The sequence below is a fragment of the Podarcis muralis genome, chromosome 3 (genome assembly GCF_964188315.1).
Source record: "Podarcis muralis chromosome 3, rPodMur119.hap1.1, whole genome shotgun sequence".
Taxonomy (NCBI): domain Eukaryota; kingdom Metazoa; phylum Chordata; class Lepidosauria; order Squamata; family Lacertidae; genus Podarcis; species Podarcis muralis.
In genome coordinates, this window is record NC_135657.1 from 116,297,393 (window position 1) to 116,318,050 (window position 20,658).

At 44.8% G+C, this 20,658-nt stretch overlaps 1 protein-coding gene across 4 annotated transcripts in view; it reads left to right on the forward strand.

Moving 5' to 3' along the window:
• The window catches only part of SPRED2 (sprouty related EVH1 domain containing 2), an 87,609-nt gene that overhangs the window by 61,265 nt on the left and 5,686 nt on the right, over positions 1–20,658 (forward strand). For 3 of the 4 annotated variants that reach the window (XM_028722040.2, XM_028722042.2, XM_028722039.2), the window contains 4 exons: positions 3,195–3,372; positions 6,121–6,289; positions 7,161–7,225; positions 18,728–18,877. In XM_028722040.2, the coding sequence (XP_028577873.2) occupies positions 3,229–3,372; positions 6,121–6,289; positions 7,161–7,225; positions 18,728–18,877 (528 nt within the window). In that variant the 5' untranslated portion in view covers positions 3,195–3,228. The remainder of the gene's footprint in view (positions 1–3,194; positions 3,373–6,120; positions 6,290–7,160; positions 7,226–18,727; positions 18,878–20,658) is intronic. The other variant, XM_028722041.2, reaches the window with a different exon arrangement.

Sequence of the window (20,658 nt, forward strand, 5' to 3'; positions counted from 1 at the left end):
AATGTTCTTTCCAGCGCAGTGCAATAGTTTCTTTTTCTTTTAGAAGTGTGGTACCATTGGTTGAGCGTAGGGGGTATATGCCATGTTTTATTGGCCCATAGATGGTCTTTGTGGCTTTAAAGAAACTATGCATCATGAGTGTTTGCTAAGTGCTGGATCTCTTGAGGGTTTTTTTATCTACCAGGTGTTCTTTAGTTCTCTGGTTCTTCTTTGAACCTCAGCCTTAGCATTGGCTTAGGTTTTCTTCATAGTGGTACAGTTTATTTCTCTTTGCCAGATCTGAAAGGCCTTCCTTTTCTTGTCAATAATGCATTCCATCTCACTGTCATTCTCATCAAACCTGTCCTGGTGTTTCTTGGTTTGGTATCCAATAGTTTGTTCACAGGTTGCAGTAATGGATGTTTTTAGCTTGATCCAGTGTTCCTCGATGTTTTCAGGGAATTCTGAAAGCAGATGGTCCTTAAGAGTCGTTTGGAAGCAGTCCCGCTTAATAGGATCTTGAAGGGCTTGAGTGTTCATTTTGTGCCTTGGTTTCCTTCTGAAGCCTGCGTTGAGGTAGAATCTTGATAGCCATCATGGAACATCTTAATCTGTGATCTGTCCAGCAGTTGTTGGCACTTGTCATAGCTCTGGTAGGGAGCACATCATGACGGTCTTTAGCACGGACAATAACATAGTCTAAGAGTTCCCAGTGGTTCAACTGAGGATGCCTCCATGATGTTCTAAATTTATTCTTTTGTTGAAAGAGTATTTTGGCAATAACAAGGTTGTTCACTGCACATACAGTCAAAAGTAAGACTTTGTTCTGGTTGCTGTTGCCAATTCCTTCTTTTCGAAATCTCACCCAATTCTGGCATTAAAATCACCCAGGAGGATAATTTTATCCTCCTTTGGAATCTCTGATAGGATGGTATCCAGCTGAGAGTAAAAAATGTCTCCATTGGCATCCAGTGTTGGTGCATAAGCTCTTAGAATAGTGGCCTTCTGGTTTTTGGCGAGTTTTATTTGAAGGGTTGAAAGTCGCTCATTAATGCCTGTAGGGACTTCTGACAGGAGCTTCACAAGATTGTTTTTGATAGCAAAGCCTACTCCATGTATTCAACGATCTCTTTCTAGAAGAATGTGTAGCCTCCTTTTTCTTCCTTCAGTTGTCCCTCTCCTGCTCTTCGAGTTTCTTTGAAGTGCTGCAATATCAATGTTAATGTGTTGCAACTCTCTTGCAATGATGGCAGTTGTGCATTCAGGATGCTCATTACAGTGGTGCCCCGCAAGACGAATGCCTCGCAAGACGAAAAACTCGCTAGACGAAAGGGTTTTTCATTTTTTGAGGTGCTTCGCAAGACGAATTTCCCTATGGGCTTGCTTTGCAAGACAAAAACATCTTGCGAGTTCTTGCGAGTTTGTTTCCTTTTTCTTAAAGCCGCTAAGCCGTTAATAGCCGTGCTTCGCAAGACGAAAAAACCGCAAGACGAAGAGACTCGCGGAACGGATTAATTTCGTCTTGCGAGGCACCACTGTATTTGTGTTATCCAACAAAGTCCGTATATTCCATGTTCCAAAGTTCAGTTGTCTTTTACGACCACTGAGTGGTGACGCCACTGGGCGCAGTAATCCAGTCAGGGGGGAAAAGGAGGCAGACTAGTGGATGGATGCAGTTGGAACCTATGGTGACCCTAGAATTTATGGCACTAGGCTTCTTGTTGCTCCAACTCAGCCTCTAGTCAAATTGTTCCTTCATAATCCCCTCAGGTTAATTACATATTTCCAATCGCCACCAGTTGATTCTTAACCCAAAAAGTTCACATCTGCCTAAGCTGCCACAAGACTGTTGAAACACAGGCTCATTTTTGTGGCACAAGCTTTTGTGGGCAATACATTATTACCTCCAAAATGTATGTGTAAGATGAAAAATAATGTTTCAGAATGAAACATGAAGATGGAACACTTTCACTGCACACACCAATTTCTGAAGACAAACTCTTGATTATTCAAAACCAAAATATTTGAGATTTTCATTTCTCCTTCACAGAGTAAGAATAATAATAATAATAATAATAATAAATTTTATTTATATCCCGCCCTCCCCAGCCGAAGCTGGGCTCAGGGCGGCTAACAACAATCAAATAACCAAATAGTTGAATAATCACACATTCTAAAATATTTCATTATAAAAATTAATTAAAATCAAATTGATGGCAACCAAAATACTGTGCAGGTTGCCAGAGGAGGGAGTCAGGCTGCGCCCTGACCAAAGGCCTGGTGGAACAACTCTGTCTTGCAGGCCCTGCGGAAAGATGTCAGGTCCCGCAGGGCCCTAGTCTCTTGTGACAGAGCATTCCACCAGATTGGAGCTGCAGCCGAGAAGGCCCTGGCTCTAGTTGAGGCCAGCCTAACCTCTCTGAGGCCTGGGACCTTGAGGATGTTTTTATTTACAGACCGTAGGTTTCTCTGTGGGGCATACCAGGAGAGGCGGTCCCGTAGGTACGAGGGTCCTAGGCCGTATAGGGCTTTAAAGGTTAAAACCAGCACCTTAAACTTGATCCTATACTCCACCGGGAGCCAGTGCAGGTGGTATAGCACCGGGTGAATGTGATCTCGCAGCGAGGACCCCGTAAGGAGTCTCGCTGCGGCATTCTGCACCCGCTGGAGTTTCTGGGTCAGTCTCAAGGGCAGCCCCACGTAGAGCGAGTTACAATAATCCAGTCTGGAGGTGACCGTCGCATGGATCACAGTGGCTAGGTCAGGGCGAGAGAGGTAAGGAGCCAACTGCTTAGCTTGGCGGAGATGGAAAAATGCCGCCTTTGTTATAGCTGCAATCTGCGCCTCCATAGAGAGGGAGGTATCGAAGATTACACCCAGACTCTTAACGGACGGTGCTGGCACCAATTGCACCCCCGCAAGAGATGGGAGTTGCCCCCTCGATCCCATATCGTCCCGCCCCAGCCAGAGGACCTCTGTCTTCGCAGGATTTAACTTCAACATGAACTTCCCTTCATGTGTATGAATCAACCACTTTGGCTTATTGGAGCATGAGAGGGTCCTGGTATCTGTCTATTATATCAGAGAGCACTGTGAGCGGCTTCATCTGCAGAAGCTGGCTGGTTTCACCCCCATGGATTCTGATAAGTGGATGCTAATATTTGTGAACTGCGCTGCCTGATCTAACGGTCTCTTGTTCTTGTTGTCTGTTTCAGTGACAGCTATATTGTGAGAGTCAAAGCTGTGGTTATGACCCGAGATGACTCCACTGGAGGATGGTTGCCGCAAGAAGGAGGCGGTCTCAGTAGAGTTGGTGTCTGCAAGGTCATGTGCTCAGAGGGCAATGGAAGAAGTGGGTTTCTGATCCACGGAGAAAGGCAAAAAGACAAGCTGGTAATTTAATCTAATTCCGTATTTGCTTCCCCTTCCTTCCCCCGCCTCCACAGCTTTCTTAGCATTTCACAAGACCATACATGACCCATCAGGCAGAAACCCCTCCTCCTACTTCAAAGCAACACAATCTATGTTCTCCCCAAAATAGCAGCTGCACATTAATGTTTTAAAACCTCCATTTTTATGCAGTTAACACCTTCTTATTCAAAGAAGTGAAACTGACACTTTTCCTCCACCCTGCCAAAATCCTGTAGCATCGCAGATTGTAGAATAAAGAATAGAAAAAGCCAGTCACGTTGTACTGAGTAATTCAAGCTTTTAAAATGGCAATGAATTATTTATGCCACCTTCTGCTTGAGGTATGGGCTGGCAGAGCAAAAATGCAAGGGTAATTTATCTTGCGGATTGACACTTTGCTCCTTACCATGGCTGTTTATAGAACCAAGAGTTCCTGATTCTTTGCACAAAATAAAACGGGGAAGGGGGGGGGGTTCACATTTAAATCATGAAGCTGCAAGAACGAATCAGCTAGCTACCAGATGTAGGTTCCACCTACAGATTTAGCCCAACCAGCGATGGCCAGCGGATGACCTGTGACGTAAATCCTTACCAAATTCTTGTTTTCAGAAGTTGTTGGCCCAACATCACTTAAACACATTTTGGCTTTATGTGATAAAAGTTGGATCTGCAACAAAATGTTGCAGTATACGGCATGCCCTTGTTCTGAATTTTGGCCAGCCATGCTCTTCTCCACGACACTCCATTCCATCCTCTTTCCTCACCCAGACACTCAGTGCTCCATGCCCAGGGAGCACGCTCAGTCCTTATTTTGTCCTTCTCTGTCTAGGGTTTTTTGGTCATTCTGCAGAAATTTGGGTGATAAAAACCTCCCCCCCCCCCTCTTGTGCATAGATGGTGGTGTTCTGGCTACTTCTGGAGAACTGGTTCACTATTAGTATGTATATATCTGGCCACACTGAGGGACGCGGGTGGCGCTGTGGGTAAAAGCCTCAGCGCCTAGGGCTTGCCGATCAAAAGGTCGGCAGTTTGAATCCCCGCGGCGGGGTGCGCTCCCGTTGCTCGGTCCCAGCGCCTGCCAACCTAGCAGTTCGAAAGCACCCCCAGGTGCAAGTAGATAAATAGGGACCGCATACTGGTGGGAAGGTAAACAGCGTTTCCGTGTGGCCACGTGACCCGGAAGTGTCTCCGGACAGCGCTGGCCCCTGGCCTCTTAAGTGAGATGGGCGCACAACCCCAGAGTCTGTCAAGACTGGCCCATACGGGCAGGGGTACCTTTACCTTTACCTTTTTATCTGGCCACATCTAAGAATGTGCCCTATAACCACGGACCTCTTGCTGCTATCTTTATTATACATCCTGACTTCATAGAAGGGGTTTGGGCTGTGAAATATGATAAATACACCTACCCTGGGCCACTGTTTGATAAAAGGCTGGCTACTGAGAACACAACAGCGGCTCTCCCTGCATAGGCACATCAAATTTAAAACAATAAAATGTCCCATGAGCAGAAACTTAACAGGGCGCACCCATAGCACCAACACGCTTGCAGAACACACTTTTTTGTAATCTCCAAGAAGCTTGGAGCCCCTGTACGTGGGGTCGCTGCCATTTAATCCTCATAGAAACCCTGTGATGTTGGTTAGAGCCACTAGGCGAAGCTTGCTCAGCGACTGTGCCAAGTGGAGATTTGGACCAAAGACAAGTTAGAGTGGGTGTGACAAGTTAAAGTGTGCACGCGTTATCTGCATATATTTGATTTCATTATGCACAAAATTTGCATATCCTTATTAACGGTACTATAATTGTACTTTATTGTTACATTTGTCTTCTAGGGTAACTTCTTGGTTTTTATGCTAAGCAAGACAAAGGTGCACATTTTGCAAAGGGAGTTGGGTAGCTCCGTTTAAGTTTTGGAATCTGTTTGGCCCAGGTGTGCAATGGTAGTGTATAATGTCAGGGGCAAAACTAGGCTTCATTTCACCCAGGTCCAAGACCCAGTTTGGTACCCTCCCCATGAACATTTGCATACACAACACGGGTGGCGCTGTGGTCTAAACCACTGAGCCTAGAGCTTGCCAATTGGAAGGTTGGCGGTTCGAATCTCCGCGACGGGGTGAGCTCCCATTGCTCAGCCCCTGCTCCTGCCCACCTAGCAGTTCAAAAGCACGTCAAAGTGCAAGTAGATAAATAGGTACCGCTCCGGCGGGAAGGTAAATGGTGTTTCCGTGCACTGCTCTGGTTTTGGTGTTCCGTTGCACCAGAAGTGGCTTAGTCATGCTGGCCGCATGACCCTGAAAAACTGTCTGCAGACAAACGCTGGCTCCCTTGGCCTGTAAAGCGAGATGAGCGGCGCAACCCCAGACTGGACCTAATGGTCAGGGCTCCTTTACCTTTACGTTTTACAAACTGGGAGCCTCAATGGTCCCCTCTGGAGGCTTCACCTGGGACAAAACACCTAGCTAGCCCCCACCACCTACCCCAGCTATGGCTCTGTATAATGTAATGGTGTTCCTTTGTCATTCCAGCGGGAACTGTTTGAAACATTTTGGTTTCACTTGCAAAGCTATTTTTGCTGACCTATTCTGTGAAGAGAGCTTCTCTCACCAAAGCAATTGCATAGAGACTAGACATGTTTTCACGATGCGAGAGGCAGTAATGAACCAAAGTAACAAACCCACGGCCTTCACTTGTTAACATCCTTTTACCTCTTTCCATTTTGAACCCCAGGTGGTATTGGAATGCTATGTGAAGAAGGACTTGGTCTACACTAAAGCAAACCCTACATTTCATCACTGGAAAGTCGACAACAGAAAGTTTGGGCTCACTTTTCTAAGCCCTGCTGATGCACGAGCATTTGATAGAGGTGTGAGAAAAGCCATTGAAGATCTCATGGAAGGTACAAAACCAGCACCCAGGGACTCTGTTTCTTGTTTCTAAGTCGCTTTGTTGTTGTTTTCATAACTTGAAGACTGAATTTCACACATTTTTCACTGAAATAAGCTACTCCTTAAATCAAAATCTTAGTCTTTTGTGTCAGCTTTCAATTTCTTAGGGAGGGTGTGATTCAAGTTATTCAGCTTTCAATCTCTATAAGATCTAAGAATTTATATATTTGAAGCTAATAATCCACAAATGAATGCAATATTAATTGACTCACAAAGTCTCATATTGAATGAAGTTTCAAATGATTCTAGCACATGACTTCTTAAGCAGCTTTCTGTGACTTCAGCCTTAATCGTTGTTTGTCTTGAATGAATTGTTTGGGATTTTATGCTACCAGATTAAGCAATTTAAAAAAACTAAACTTAAATTTGTTGAAGCAGTTTTTTCTTAGTTACTTCTCTTACCCACATAGAATAACTATCCCTTATTTTGACACAATTTCCTTTACCATTTTCAAATATGGATCTTGCCAAGAATATTCAGATAAAATTAATTGCTTCTGTAAAAACAAGCAGGGGGAAAAACATTGGCCACATTCCAGGAGAACATATACGTCCGTTCTAAGCATGCAGCTGGGCTCTTCGTTTAGTTTTTTTCCCTTTTCTTCTATTTTCTGGCGCATACCTTCCACCATCCCTCATCTCCAGTTGGCTTTTGAAACATGGGCAAGTCTTTATATATAACTTATAAGACACTTATGTGCCAAAAACGAAGCAAATTCCCTAGTTGTACATGTGCACAGCTTAGCACCACGGTCAATTGGCTTGTTGTGGGTTGTGATAATTACATACAGAAACAGTGTACATTTTAAAATGTCTTTTCAGGATCTACAACTTCGTCCTCAACAATCCACAATGAGACTGAAGTTGGAGATGATGATGTCTTTACAGTAAGTATCTCTCAATAGGAATTGCGCTTTATGCCCTCTGAATAGCTTTGTTGCTCTCCACTAAAGGCTGTCGTGTATCTGACTGGTTGCTATCAGTACAATGAAAGATATTCTCAGAGTCCAAAGAGGCTCTGGCAAAATTTGATGTGAACATGTATTTCTTTGTTCTGTTGTTTCAGCACCTCTTTTCCCACCCTTCTGTGAAAAATCATACTCAAGAGTACGTTACCAAAAAATAAAAAATCAATGAGCAAGTTAAAATACAATACTAACTATAAACACACAGCGTCATTAGTATAGACCTGCACAAGTTCTGATAGAAGCAATAATCCTGATCCAAAGGCTTTTTAAGAATAGGCAGAAGTGGGGCAGGATAAATTATTCCTGGGACCGCCAGAGCTGGAACGGCCCGCTCTCTTGACCTCACAAGCCATGCATTTCATTGGTGAATAAGCAACAAGGAAGGCCTCAAAAACAGAGCACAGGTCTTGAGCAAGTTTATACTGGAAGAGGTGATTCTTGAGAGACACTGGTCCCAGGGCCATTTCGTCCCAAGGCCAAAGCCAGCACCTTGAAATGAGCCAGGGACAAATAGGTAGCCAATGAAGCCGAAACAAAATTGGCACAATGCGATGTCCGGCTGCAGCATTCTGAACCAACTGAAGCTTGGGGACTGTCTTCAAGGACAAGCCCATACATACAGTTTATTACAATAACCCAGCCTGGAAGTGACAAGGGCATAAAAGATTAAGGATCGCTCCCTAAGCCTGAAACTGCAACAACAAAACATTACTGTACTTCCCTCTTCCTCAGTTTTCCCAGTGGCAATTTTTAGACTGTAAGGGCCTTGTACAGTGGTACCTCTGGTTGCGAACAGGATCCATTCCTGAGGCCCGTTCGCAACCTGAAAAGAACGCAACCCGCGTCTGCGCACACGAGGGTCGCAATTCGCCACTTCTGCGCATGCACGTGACGTCATTTTGCGCGCATGCGTGAGTGGCAAAACCCGGAAGTAACCCTTTCCGGTACTTCCGGGTCGCCGCAGGACGCAACCTGAAAACGCGCAACCTGAAGCAAACATAACATGAGGTATGATTGTACTCTGTAAAATACTGTGCATGTTAAAAATCATAATAATGCCGCCCCTATTTTTGTTTCTTGCTTTTCTTGCTAAGTAACTGAAACAGGGACTTGCTGTTCAGTTCTTTGCATCCTAGAGGGCTAGCGATAACTATGCCACCTCCAGGAAGGCACAGTTTAGGGATCCAATCCAGGGGCCTGTCAAGTGAGCCAACAAACTTTGGATCCAGCAGAGTCACCTCTGCAATACCCTGTTTCAGACCTTCTTGCTGGCTGAAGCAGAGTTCTCACAACAGAACAGGTGTGTTCACTGGGAAGGCAGAGTCTCACTCCGGTCCGTAAGCAAAAAAAAACCTCTTGTGTGACCCAGTTTTAAGTCTGTTCTTAAGGAGCAATGTAAAATCTGGTTGCCGTCATGTAAGCAGAGGAGGGGACTGCGGAAAGTATCTGCAGATTTTTAAAATAAGGAGATGAAAGTTGAAAGAACAGATTTCTTTGACATTTCTGTTTCAGTGGAAAACCATGACTGCCTCTCTAATGTATTGCTGAACTTTTCTTTTTGCATGAGAAGAAAATAGTGGAGATAGTTTGGGGGGAGAGGGGACGAGGACCCATGCAGTCGAATCTTTTCGATTAGAGAGGATGAACATCCTCAGCCTGAAAGGCTTGATAATGTTGGGGGCCTGAAATGGGCTTCCTGCAGCGTGTGACCAGATCCTCCGTGACAGTTGGCATGTTGTTTTCCTCCGTTCTTTTGTCATAGTTATAAGACAAACAACAGCAGGCAGGGTTAAAAGGTGACTTCCTCTCCTCCAGAGCAAAACTATCATTACCAGCTGCTTCCCAGCTACCTGCCAGAAGTGATTTATAGATTCTGTGATGGAGAGGGAAGAATGGAAGGTGGGGGGGGGGCAGTTTGCTGTAGGAGAGCTGGAATGGCATACTATTTAATAGCAAATTATTCAGCAAAGATACCTTCGTACATCTGTATCAGGTCTGTCCTGCTTAAAACATCAGCTGCGTATATCTTTGCCCCCCCCTAAAACGCAATTTGCAGTCTGTGCAGAGATGGTGCTCTCTTCCTGAATCAGCCCAAGAACAAAGACCTCAATATCTCCAGAAAGGGCAACAAGCTTTTTGTTTATTTGGAAGATGGTAAAGTCAATGCACATATATGAGCCCTATTGATTTCCAGTGAATGTTTACTATGCACTTAACTCTCTCCCTTCTCCTCCCCCCCCCCCCCCAATGAAATCAAAGGGAGCTAAAAGGTCTTTACTGTGGCTGAATTATGTTCTTTGTGTTTTCCAAAGATGAAGTTTCCCTTTAGGAGGCATCTCTGCAATGTAATGTAATGTTACCTTAACTCCAGAGCCTCATTACAATCCACAAATGTTTTCCATATGCTTGAAAATAAATTTCTCCAGCCTCTGCGCATTGTATGCTTGCTCTTCTCCAGAGGCGACCTGAGTAAAGCCAGTTGTTCATTTTTGCCTTGACTGAGAATGCATCTTGCTTGCCAGCAATCTGAAATTGCACTTTGCTTCCAGTTAATTAATCCACTTTCTGCACTCAGATTGTTTTCCCCTTTGGATAAATGTTCATCTTTTGGGAAGTACCACTGAATCATGATGTAATGTGCTCTCTCTATTGCATAGCCACTCATTCTGTGCAGCGGTGAAGGGAAGTGACATGAGGCTGCAACTACCATATTTGCTTTGTCTCCTTATTGCAGCAGGACAATAAATAGCAAAACTTGTCGGAACCCTCCCAAGATGACCATCCCGAAATCAATCTCAGGGAGCTAAGAAAAGCTGACGGTGCAGATTATCATTGCTGTCCTTGAAAGCATAGATGCAGATTCTGGAAGATGGGGGTCTTTGTAAACCTCCTGTGTAGCCTTTTGAAGGGATGCAAATACCGTATTTTTCACTCCATAAGACACACTTTATCCCTCCTAAAAAGTAAGGGGAAATGTGTGTGCGTCTTATGGAACGAATGCAGGCGGGAAAAGCCCCTAAGAGCCGCACACAAGCTCCATGCGGCTCTTGCGGGCTTTTCCCCCGAGGAGGGAGAAGGGCAGCCCGTCACTGATGGGCTGTCCTTCCCCCACCTCGTAGAAAAGCCCGCAGGAGCTGCACACCCTTTAAAGAGCACGTGGCTCTTGCTGACTTTTAATACGGTAGTTTTGTGGTGGCAGGGAATTATGGCCCAACATCTTTTGGGGACGCGGGTGGTGCTGTGGGTAAAAGCCTCAGCGCCTAGGACTTGCCGATCGAAAGGTCGGTGGTTCGAATCCCCGCGGCAGGGTGAGCTCCCGTCGTTCGGTCCCAGTGCCTGCCAACCTAGCAGTTTGAAAGCACCCCCGGGTGCAAGTAGATAAATAGGGACCGCTTACTGGCGGGAAGGTAAACGGCGTTTCCGTGTGCTGCACTGGCTCGCCAGATGCAGCTTTGTCACGCTGGCCACGTGACCTGGAAGTGTCTCCGGACAGCGCTGGCCCCCGGCCTCTTGAGTGAGATGGGCGCACAACCCCAGAGTCTGTCAAGACTGGCCCGTACGGGCAGGGGTACCTTTACCTTTACCTTTTATCTTTTGGAGACCCAAGGTTCAGGAAGGCTGTGTGACTGGATTCTTTAAAAAAAAAAAATCCACTGAGAAATTGAGTGTTTCACAGCTCTGCATCTTTCTGAATAGTGATTTCTCCAGCCCTGTGATAAAGGCCTGGACTTGTGCAGTAACCATAATTAATGTTGATCATAGCTTATTATATACTGTGGTTAAAGCCAGAGCATCTCACAGGCAGTCACTCAGACCATGTCACAGCATAGTTTTTCTCTCTCTCCCCCCCCCCCCCCAATTTATTTTGAGTTTTGAGTTGTGCTTCTCTTGTGGCTCTGCAACTTGTGAGCTGCGACTAGAGGTTCTGGTTTTGCAGACAATGTTTAATGCTTAATGCTAAGGTTAACTTTGACCAAGAATTACCGTGCTTTTCCATGTATAAGACTTGTGTTTTTTTCTATAAAAATCATGCCAAAAAGTGGGGGGTCGTCTTATACATGGGTAGTGGACAGGGTGGACGTTTGATTGGTTGCTGCCGCAGCTGTCAGCGGCTGTTGTGCATTTGATTGGTTGCTGCGTCAATGGGTGGTGTTGATTGGCTGATGCTCCTGCAGTTGGGCAGGCGACTGGCAGCTTCTGCTGGGATGGGACAGACGGGAGGTGGATTTTGGGACACGTGCGTGATTTTTGGCAATCCCCCCTAAATAAAGCTCAACAATCCTGGGCAATCCCCCCATTTTCTTAACTTTGAGTCCCCAAAAATAGGGGGAGACTTATACATGGGGGCGTCTTATAGACGGCAAAGTATGGTGTATACCACAGCAAACCTTGGTGAATAAGTGTTGGGTTCAAATAAGAAAGTTAACTTTGGTTACCTAAGCCTATGGCTTAGCATCTCTGTGTGGACCTGTGCTCTCTCCACACTTCTATTTGGCAGGCTGTTCCCAGCCTGGTTTGCTTATGGCTTCCTTCTAGAGCAGACAAATGTTCATCCTGTTTCTCACAGTGATCAATGACGTGCTTTTGGGAAGTCCACACCCAGAGCGTGTTGGAAGACAGTCACCTCCCCGTCCGGCCACCATTCCTCTTCAGCCAGTGATACTCCGTGGCATGTTGCCTTTGAACCTGATGGGTCTGTGCAGGCATCACGACCAGTGCTACTGCTTTTGATTTGATGAATTTGACTATTGTCCTTTTAAAGCATTTAAAACTAGTGGCCACCACTGCATTTGGTGCTGCAAATTCTATACTTTTCACACAATGTGAAGTACAGTGGTGCCTTGCAAGACGAAAAGAATCCGTTCCGCGAGTCTCTTCGTCTTGCGGTTTTTTCGTCTTGCAAAGCAAGCCCATTAGCGGATTAGCGCTATTAGCGGCTTAGCGGATCAGCTGATTAGCGGCTTAGCAGATCAGCTGATAAGCGGCTTAGTGGCTTAGCGGATCAGCTGATAAGCGGCTTAGCGATCAGCTGTTAAGCGACTTAGCGGATCAGCTGTTTAGCGGCTTAGCGGATCAGCTGATAAGCGGCTTAGTGGCTTAGCGGATCAGCTGATAAGCGGCTTAGTGGCTTAGCGGATCAGCTGATAAGCGGCTTAGCGATCAGCTGTTAAGCGGCTTAGCGGATCAGCTGTTTAGCGGCTTAGCGGATCAGCTGATAAGCGGCTTAGCGGCTTGGGAAAAAGGGGGGGGGAAACCTGCAGGAACTCGCAAGACATTTTCGTCTTGCGAAGCAAGCCCATAGGAAATTCGTTTTGCGAAGCACCTCCAAAACGGAAAACCCTTTTGTCTAGCGGGTTTTCCGTCTTGCGAGGCATTCGTCTTGCGGGGCACCACTGTATTTCCCTCCCTATGATTTCTGATAGGTGTGTCCTTGTGCACAATCTGTGAGTTGTGTTCCCCAACACACACACACACACACACACACAGAGAGAGAGAGAGAGAGAGAGAGAGAGAGAGCGCACTTTTGTGCCAAAATGAGAATAATACAAATGATGAACAATTGGTGACACTCAAAAGACCTTGCAACAACTAGCACGGACTGCCCCTGCTGGCACCAAGGAAATGGGCAAAGACAAAACAGGCAGAACTCATCCTGGGCCAGTGATCCATAGGCATGGAGAGTAGCAACTGATGGATCTGTACAGCATTTGCTGGGGTCACTATGCCGCCTGTCATCTTATGTGCATATTTGATTTACTCAGTCACCCCAATAGGGGTTTAGTTAACCCCCAAAACCACACAATTAAGATTATCACCACTTCAGTAACGGAGAGGGCCTCTGAAACACAACATGGCAATTCACACCTCATGGTAGTTGATGACTACTTAGAACATGGGAGTTGTGGAGCCTGAAGCAAAAGGTTTTTATGGCATATGCTTGACCCCACCTGTTGACAACTGTCTTAGCTTTGCTATAAGTGACTTTCCGTATACATAATGCAGTATATATAGCACATGGGAAAGATTTATCTGGACCTTTAGATCCTGCTAACCAACTCAAGCATCCTTTTCTCTTCGTAGTCAGCATAAATAACATGAAATGAAGAAACCAGATCTCTTTCTGCTGCCTCCTCCATGAAACCTTTGGCCTACTTTGGTCTCCCAGATGAGTGTCAAGTATGTTTCAGCCACACTATTAAAATATGCACACAAGAGGGAGAGCAGCGCTTATATATCCCCTACCCCCACCCGCTCTCCCTTTTTCTCCCAAACAACATCTCAGCTGAGTTTGTAAAAACAATTTTTCGTTTGTTTCGCCAGAATGTAGATTAGGGAGGACAAGGGAACCCTGAAAATTATGAAGATTGACAATCTGAATAAGAAACAAGACCCTCCAATAATGATGATGTCTTCACACCATCTGGTGGAAAAGAGGATTAAAAAATGGTTTCTGCAGATGTTTGTTTGTTTTTCCCCAATCTGTTTGAGATAGGATGGTTAGGCCAGGCTTCCTCAACCTTGGCCCTCCAGGTGTTCCAGGGGTGCCTTAGAACCTTATCAGGGTTTGCCTAAAAAGAGAAAATTTCAGAGCCATCGTTGCTGAATGCAGTGATTAGAAAGTTGTTTGGGCTGATCTGTCCTTCACATCCCTCAGGGACGTTTTTAGCTTTCTTTTTTGGTGGAATTTGGAAATAGTGAGTAAGGTAAAGCTAAAGGACTCCTGGATGGTTAAGTCCAGTCGAAGGCGACTCTGGGGTGCGGCGCTCATCTCGCATCAGGCCGAGGGAGCCGGCATTTGTCCACAGACAGCTTTCTGGGTCATGTGGCCAGTAGGATTAAACCGCTGCTGGCATAACGGAACACAACGACGAGTGCTAGAGCGCACAGAAACGCTCTTTACCTTCCTGCTGCAGCGGTACCTATTTATCTACTTGCACTGATATGCTTTTGAATTGCTAGGTTGGCAGGAGCTGGGTCAGAACAACGGGAGCTCACCCGCCTCCTAACTTGTTCTGTTGATGAGCCAGACTGCTGCTGCTGCTGCTGCTGCTGTTTTTTTTCCCTGCACTGGAGGTCTTGTGCCTTGCACAGTTCTGGCTTCCTTGCTCTTTCTTGTGCCCTTCACCCTTGTCTTCTTGTAGAAGATCCATTCCCTGTAGATGCAACAAGTGCTCAGGAGCCAGGGACCGCAGTCATGTTCCCAGAACTCCCTTGCACCTATCTCTGCTACAGCAGAGGCTGTGTCAGGGAGTCCCAAGGTGTGTTCTCTGTGTGTGTGTGTCTCTGCTTGTCAAGGGGCAGAAATCGCAATGCTGCACAAGACCCACCTGTTCCAAAGCTCATAAGAGTGTTGAGTGCATCCAGCCTTAATTGATGTTTATTTAGTCCTGATTTTGCTCTGCCTTGATAGCTTTACTTAAGGGCAGTTTAAAAATCTCTTAAAAATAATATATATAGGGAGGAATTCAATGCCTCGCTAAGCTGATTATTCCATCAAGGCAAGTGTTTCGACTTGCCAAATCCCTCCCTCATCCCCTACGCATTATGTAAAGGTAAAGGGACCCCTGACCATTAGGTCCAGTCGTGGGGTTGCAGCACTCATCTCGCTTTATTGGCCGAGGGAGCCGGCGTACAGCTTCTGGGTCATGTGGCCAGCATGACTAAGCCGCTTCTGTCGAACCAGAGCAGCGCACGGAATTGCTGTTTACCTTCCCGCTGGAGTGGTACCTATTTATCTACTTGCACTTTGATGTGCTTTCGAACTGCTAGGTTGGCAGGAGCAGGGACTGAGCAACGGGAGCTCACCCCATTGCGGGGATTCGAACCGCCAACCTTCTGATCGGCAAGTCCTAGGCCCACAGCGCCACCCGCATCCCAATATGCATTATTGCAGAGGTTTTAAAACCCAGCCACCACACCAAGCCAGTTTTGAGGTCTTACTGGAAGAGAAGGGGAGAAGGCCCCATTGCATTAGTGGAAGCCCTTGCATAGGGCTTCAGCTGACAGGATTCGTTAGCTGAATCCTGCCCATAATAATTTAACCCCATTATGTAACTTAAGCTTTTTGTTATATATTGCCCTAGTCTATATAGCAAAGTAACTTAGTGTAAATATGCAATAAACAATTTCTAGCTGCAGCTTCCATTGAACCCATAGCAACATAATCCTTGGAAAGGATTTTGACACTTCCAATAGATCTATATGGTTGCAGATGTTCATCACAATATGTCACTCATAAAAGTTTGATCCAGGATATTCCTGAGAGCTGGATTCTTATTAGAGATGAAAATAAAATTCTGCACAGTGTGTTGTGCTTTTATGTGCCATTCTTACCCGTTTGACTCACACAGGATTTTGACTGGGATGGCGAGTGCAGTGGGGAGAAGAGGTCTTAATTCAACAGCATGCTTTTTGAAAACAAGAATGTGCATCTTGTTGGATTCCCAGAGTGACAAACAGAGTCCTGAAAAATGTTTGTGTGTTCCTGCATTCTGCCCCAAAGGTGACGCACTGGGCAGGCCACGCTTGGCATGTAAACATGGTTGGAGAAAGTCGGCCCTGGCAGCCTGACAACAAGATGATTGACAACTTCCTGTTAACAAAGTGAAAAGGATTAGAGAATTGCCTTGCAGCCTATAATGCGAGACACTGGCAAGGCTCCTATGAATATTCAGAGGGAAGGGAGATTTGCAGCTGGCCTCTGAGTTTGTTCCTGACTTCCCTATCTCTTTGGTAACCAGGCTGGGAGAGGAGGAAAGGCAGTTCCAACCAAGGGCTGACTTGGACCCAGGTATCTTCATGGAGCATCTTCAGGGCAGGGAAACTGCTATAAGACCACAGGGCAGATAAATGCCAAATTTCTGTTCTACAACTTCCAGAAGACCTATTTAGATTTGATACTGAGCTCTGATTTATTCTGATTTTTAGGAAATAGGCATGGAGTTTTAAAAGTGTGCACAGTTTCCTTAATGTGTTTTTTTTACTGAAGTTCTTTTCCTTCTAATTGCATTTGAAACAAAAATGTAATTAGTCAGCCAGAGTCCAAGCAGTGGGAGAAATGCAACAGTTGTAAAATAGAGGGAGGGAGGAAGAAGAAAAATCAGCCTCTCCTGATTAGTGGGTTGAATCTAACTAAGCTATAGTCAGAGTAGACCCATTGAAATTAATGGTCCTTAGTTAATAGCCACGCCCATTAATTTAGAGAATTCTTCTCTGAGTGGGACGCAGGTGGCGCTGTGGGTAAAAGCCTCAGCGCCTAGGGCTTGCCGATCGAAAGGTCGGCGGTTCGAATCCCCGCGGCGGGGTGCGCTCCCGTCTTTCGGTCCCAGCGCCTGCCAACCTAGCAGTTCGAAAGCACCTCCGGGTGCAAGTAGATAAATAGGGACCGCTTACTAGCGGGAAGGTAAACGCCGTTTCCGTGTGCTGCGCTGGCTCGCCAGATGCAGCTTGTCACGCTGGCCACGTGACCCGGAAGTGTCTGCGGACAGCGCTGGCCCCCGGCCTATAGAGTGAGATGGGCACACAACCCTAGAGTCTGTCAAGACTGGCCCATACGGGCAGGGGTACCTTTACCTTTACCTTCTCTGAGTAGGTCCATTCTTCATATCCTAGGTGCTTCCCAGGCAAAGGCTGGCTTAACTGTTTCATTGGCATATACATATTTCCACTGTTAGCTTGCTTGACGGTTAGCAGTGCCAGAAGAGGTTGTTCTGCATGATGCAGAATATGATGAATATTCATCACAGGAGGCCTGTGGACAAGTAATTCTTAACTGGTTGGGATCATGAAGTCGTAGTTTTGACTTCTTAAATATAGTTCTGAACATTTAATTGCCAGAACTATAAAAGACCAGAACTTTAAACAGCAGCAGCAACAACAACAACAACACCACATCGTTTTATAAACTGTTGGAGCAAATTGCAAATTGGTCATAAAATTCAAAATAGGGGGCTAAAGGCAAGCAAGATAGGGAGCAGCCATGCAGAAAGAGGAAAGAAAATACTTTCCAGGGACAGATGTCCATCCCTCCAGATTTATATGCAAGAATGAATAAGATGACAGGTGAGATATTCTATTTGTCTAAAATAGAAGTATTTGAGTGCAAATTTTGTGATAAATATTTCATGCAGATCTACATGCTTTACATTCATACTTTGCTATTTACAGCTTTTAAAAATTCCTCACGACTTCAGCTGCGCATTCATATGAGCTTGTGCTTAAGAGTTGAAAGGAAGGTTATTGCAGGCAGAGACTTCTCAGAGCAGACAGAAACGATATTTTAAGAAGTCAGATGGGGTCACTTATTTGCAGTTATGATCATCTACTCTTAACTTTAACTGGATAAAGCCACTGAAATAGAACCCAACAGCTGATGCAACTAAAACTTCCAAAATATTCCTCCAAGATACGTCTTTGCTTTATGTAAAGTGTCATAACATTTATTGATCTCCAGTTTCTCCTTTTTCAGAAGAAAGGAAGGAAGATAACAGCCAGCGAATTTATTTATAAAATAATTTTAGACTATTCCATAGATACTGGTCTCCTTGTAACCAGTCAGGGGGGGGGGGCAAGGGGGATGCAATAGGTGTTCCATTTCTCTGCTCTGGTGTAGGCAAGGATGCTAATCTACCTGAAGGGAACCTATGTGGAGATTTAAAAAAAAATCACTTGCACATAAGCTGCAGCAGACAATAAACTGATGTTGATCGGCTAGCTCAGTTTTGTCAGTGTGGCATCTTCATGTCTTGTCACATAGCTCTGTATTTTTCCCAGCCAGTCCTGAGAGCTGGAGTTGAGTATGACTACCCAAGGAGTACAAAATAAGTACAGAGAATCAAATCAGGGTGTGTATTTTTAACGCTATTCCACTTTTAAGAGGCACACAAGTGTTGGTCGGACCCCAGCTTACATGTATTTTAGATTAAAACGTGGTTAAAAATATGCACTTGTTCCACTCTTTTTGTGCGGTCGGTGTGTGTGTGTTGGACTAGGCAGTTTCGGGGGGGGGGGGAGAGTAGCCATGTTAGTCTCTGCTGCGTCACATGCATCTGATGATGTGGACTCCAGCCCATGAAAGCTTATGCCACAATAACTTCCAAAGTCTTTCAAGTGCCGCAAGACACGTTATTTTTATTGTAAAGCAAAGTGGTGTCCAACGGACGAGGCAAAACCCAAGGAACTGCCCAACTTCCTTTCTGTGAGCAGATTAAATATATATTGTAGACCAACGTTTCTCAAACCATGTTGCTGTTCATGAAAAACATGTGTGTTTCTAAAGAGGTTTATAGGGCGGCAGTGTGATTTGGGGGGGCGGGGGATAGGCCCCAGTGCCTAAGGAGAAATCTGGATTGTCGCTCAGATTGTCTATGGAAATGGAGCTGCGTTACTTACCTTCCCTGTTCCCATTTATGTTACTGACAGAATGCTACAGACAGCTCCTCTAATTCTTCTCAGAAGAGGGAGCAGCCTTTGCGAACACTGGCATCTCCTCCATCCTGTGAGCACCACAGAATTTGCACCCGGGGACATTTGCACGACCAGTTTAACCCTGACCAGTATCATCTAGATCAAGTGAGCCTGTTTTCAGTGTTTTCCTTTTGCGGCTTTGCCCCTGCCACTCATGGGCACACCAGAGTCCATACGCTTCAAATAATTCTCTGTAGATGCATCTCTAGTGGGAGTTGGAGCTGGGGAGAGGGTTCTCTTGACAAGAAGGCCTGCTTGCCATAGTCTTCCAAGGACTATTTGGCTGGCCTTCAGGAAGCAGTGCAAGACTTCCCTTTTCAGGTTGGTATTTGCCAGTTGCCTAGAAAGACAGAGATGAATCCCTGTGATTTAGCATTTCAGGGGAGGCCTTGCACATAAAAGCTAGCTGCTCCACCAATGCTGTTCTTCTGGCTTGTTTCTGAGATAAATTGAAATGTCAGCATGAGCCTGGCTGCACAAGACTTACAGCTGACACAGATCTGTTAGATCTGGAAGGATATAATAACAGATTTGGATGGCACATGTATCTATGGTATGAGACGGTAAAAATACATAAAGGATTCCTGAACCACATCACAAGAAAGTCAATTTATGAGGTGTGGAATACATATAAAAGTCTATTAGAACGTAAAACTCCATGGTGGCTCTTGCCATTGGAAGCGATTGCAGTTAAAAAATTAAATGTGGAAGAAAAATGGGCCACCTACGGAGATGTAGTGATAGAGGAAGGAAAGCAGTTGGAATAAAAACGTTTGAGGAAATAAAAGAATCATTGAGGGATTGGTTGCATTATCATCAGATAAATGAAGTGTTTAAAGAGGATTAAAAATGGTTTTGAAACAACAAGATCAAGATTTGAGATAGATTTATTGAATGGTAAGACAAAAATATTGTCGAAAATGTATAAATTATTATTGGAATGGCATACTAAAGATGAGGAGGTAAAATCGGTAATGATATATTGGGCTAAAGATATTGGACATAATATACAGTTAGAAGATTGGGAGAGGTTGTGGAATGAAGGTATTAAGTTTACAGCATGCAATACGCTTAAAGGAAATGTTATGAAAATGATATATAGGTGGTATTTAACACCTGTTAAACTAGCCAAAATGTACAGAACAAAAAATGAATGTTGGAAATGTAAGGAAAAGGAAGGTACTTTTTACCATATGTGGTGGATATGTAAAGAGGTAAAAGTTTTCTGGAAAATGATATATAATGAGTTAAAGAAAATGTTTAAAAACACATTTGTTAAAAAAAACCAGAAGCCTTTTTATTGGGTATTGTGGGTAGAGAGATACCGAGACAAGATAGAAAATTGTTCTTATATGCAACAACTGCGGCAAGAATTTTGTTAGCCAAAAGATGGAAAGGAGTGGCAGATGAAGCTGATGGACTTTGCAGAGCTGGCGAAATTGACAGGAAAATCTGGAACCAGCGAGACGAAGCATTCTAAAAGGACTGAAACAAATTTATATTATATCTGAAAGACAACTGTAAGCAGTTAACATCATCAGCAGGGTTATCTGAAGATCTGTAAGATGAAATTGTTCCCTTTTCAGGCTGAGTAATACAAAATTTTAGGTAATGATATAACAGGGACAGGAAACGAAGCGAAATGTAAAGTTTAATTTTGTAAACCATCAGACGGAAGAGAGGGAAGTTGTAATGCTCAGTTGATCCAAAGAGATAAAAGGGTACGGTGTTACGTAATGTGATTATATGTAAAACCAATAAAAATCATATTACAGCTGACAACTGCAGGCAAGAATTTCAATTGCAGTGGCCCTTTCTCCAACTACTGCAGTCATTGCTGGTAGCCTGGGTCGTTTTGCTGTTCCTCACTGGGTACAGTTGGGATA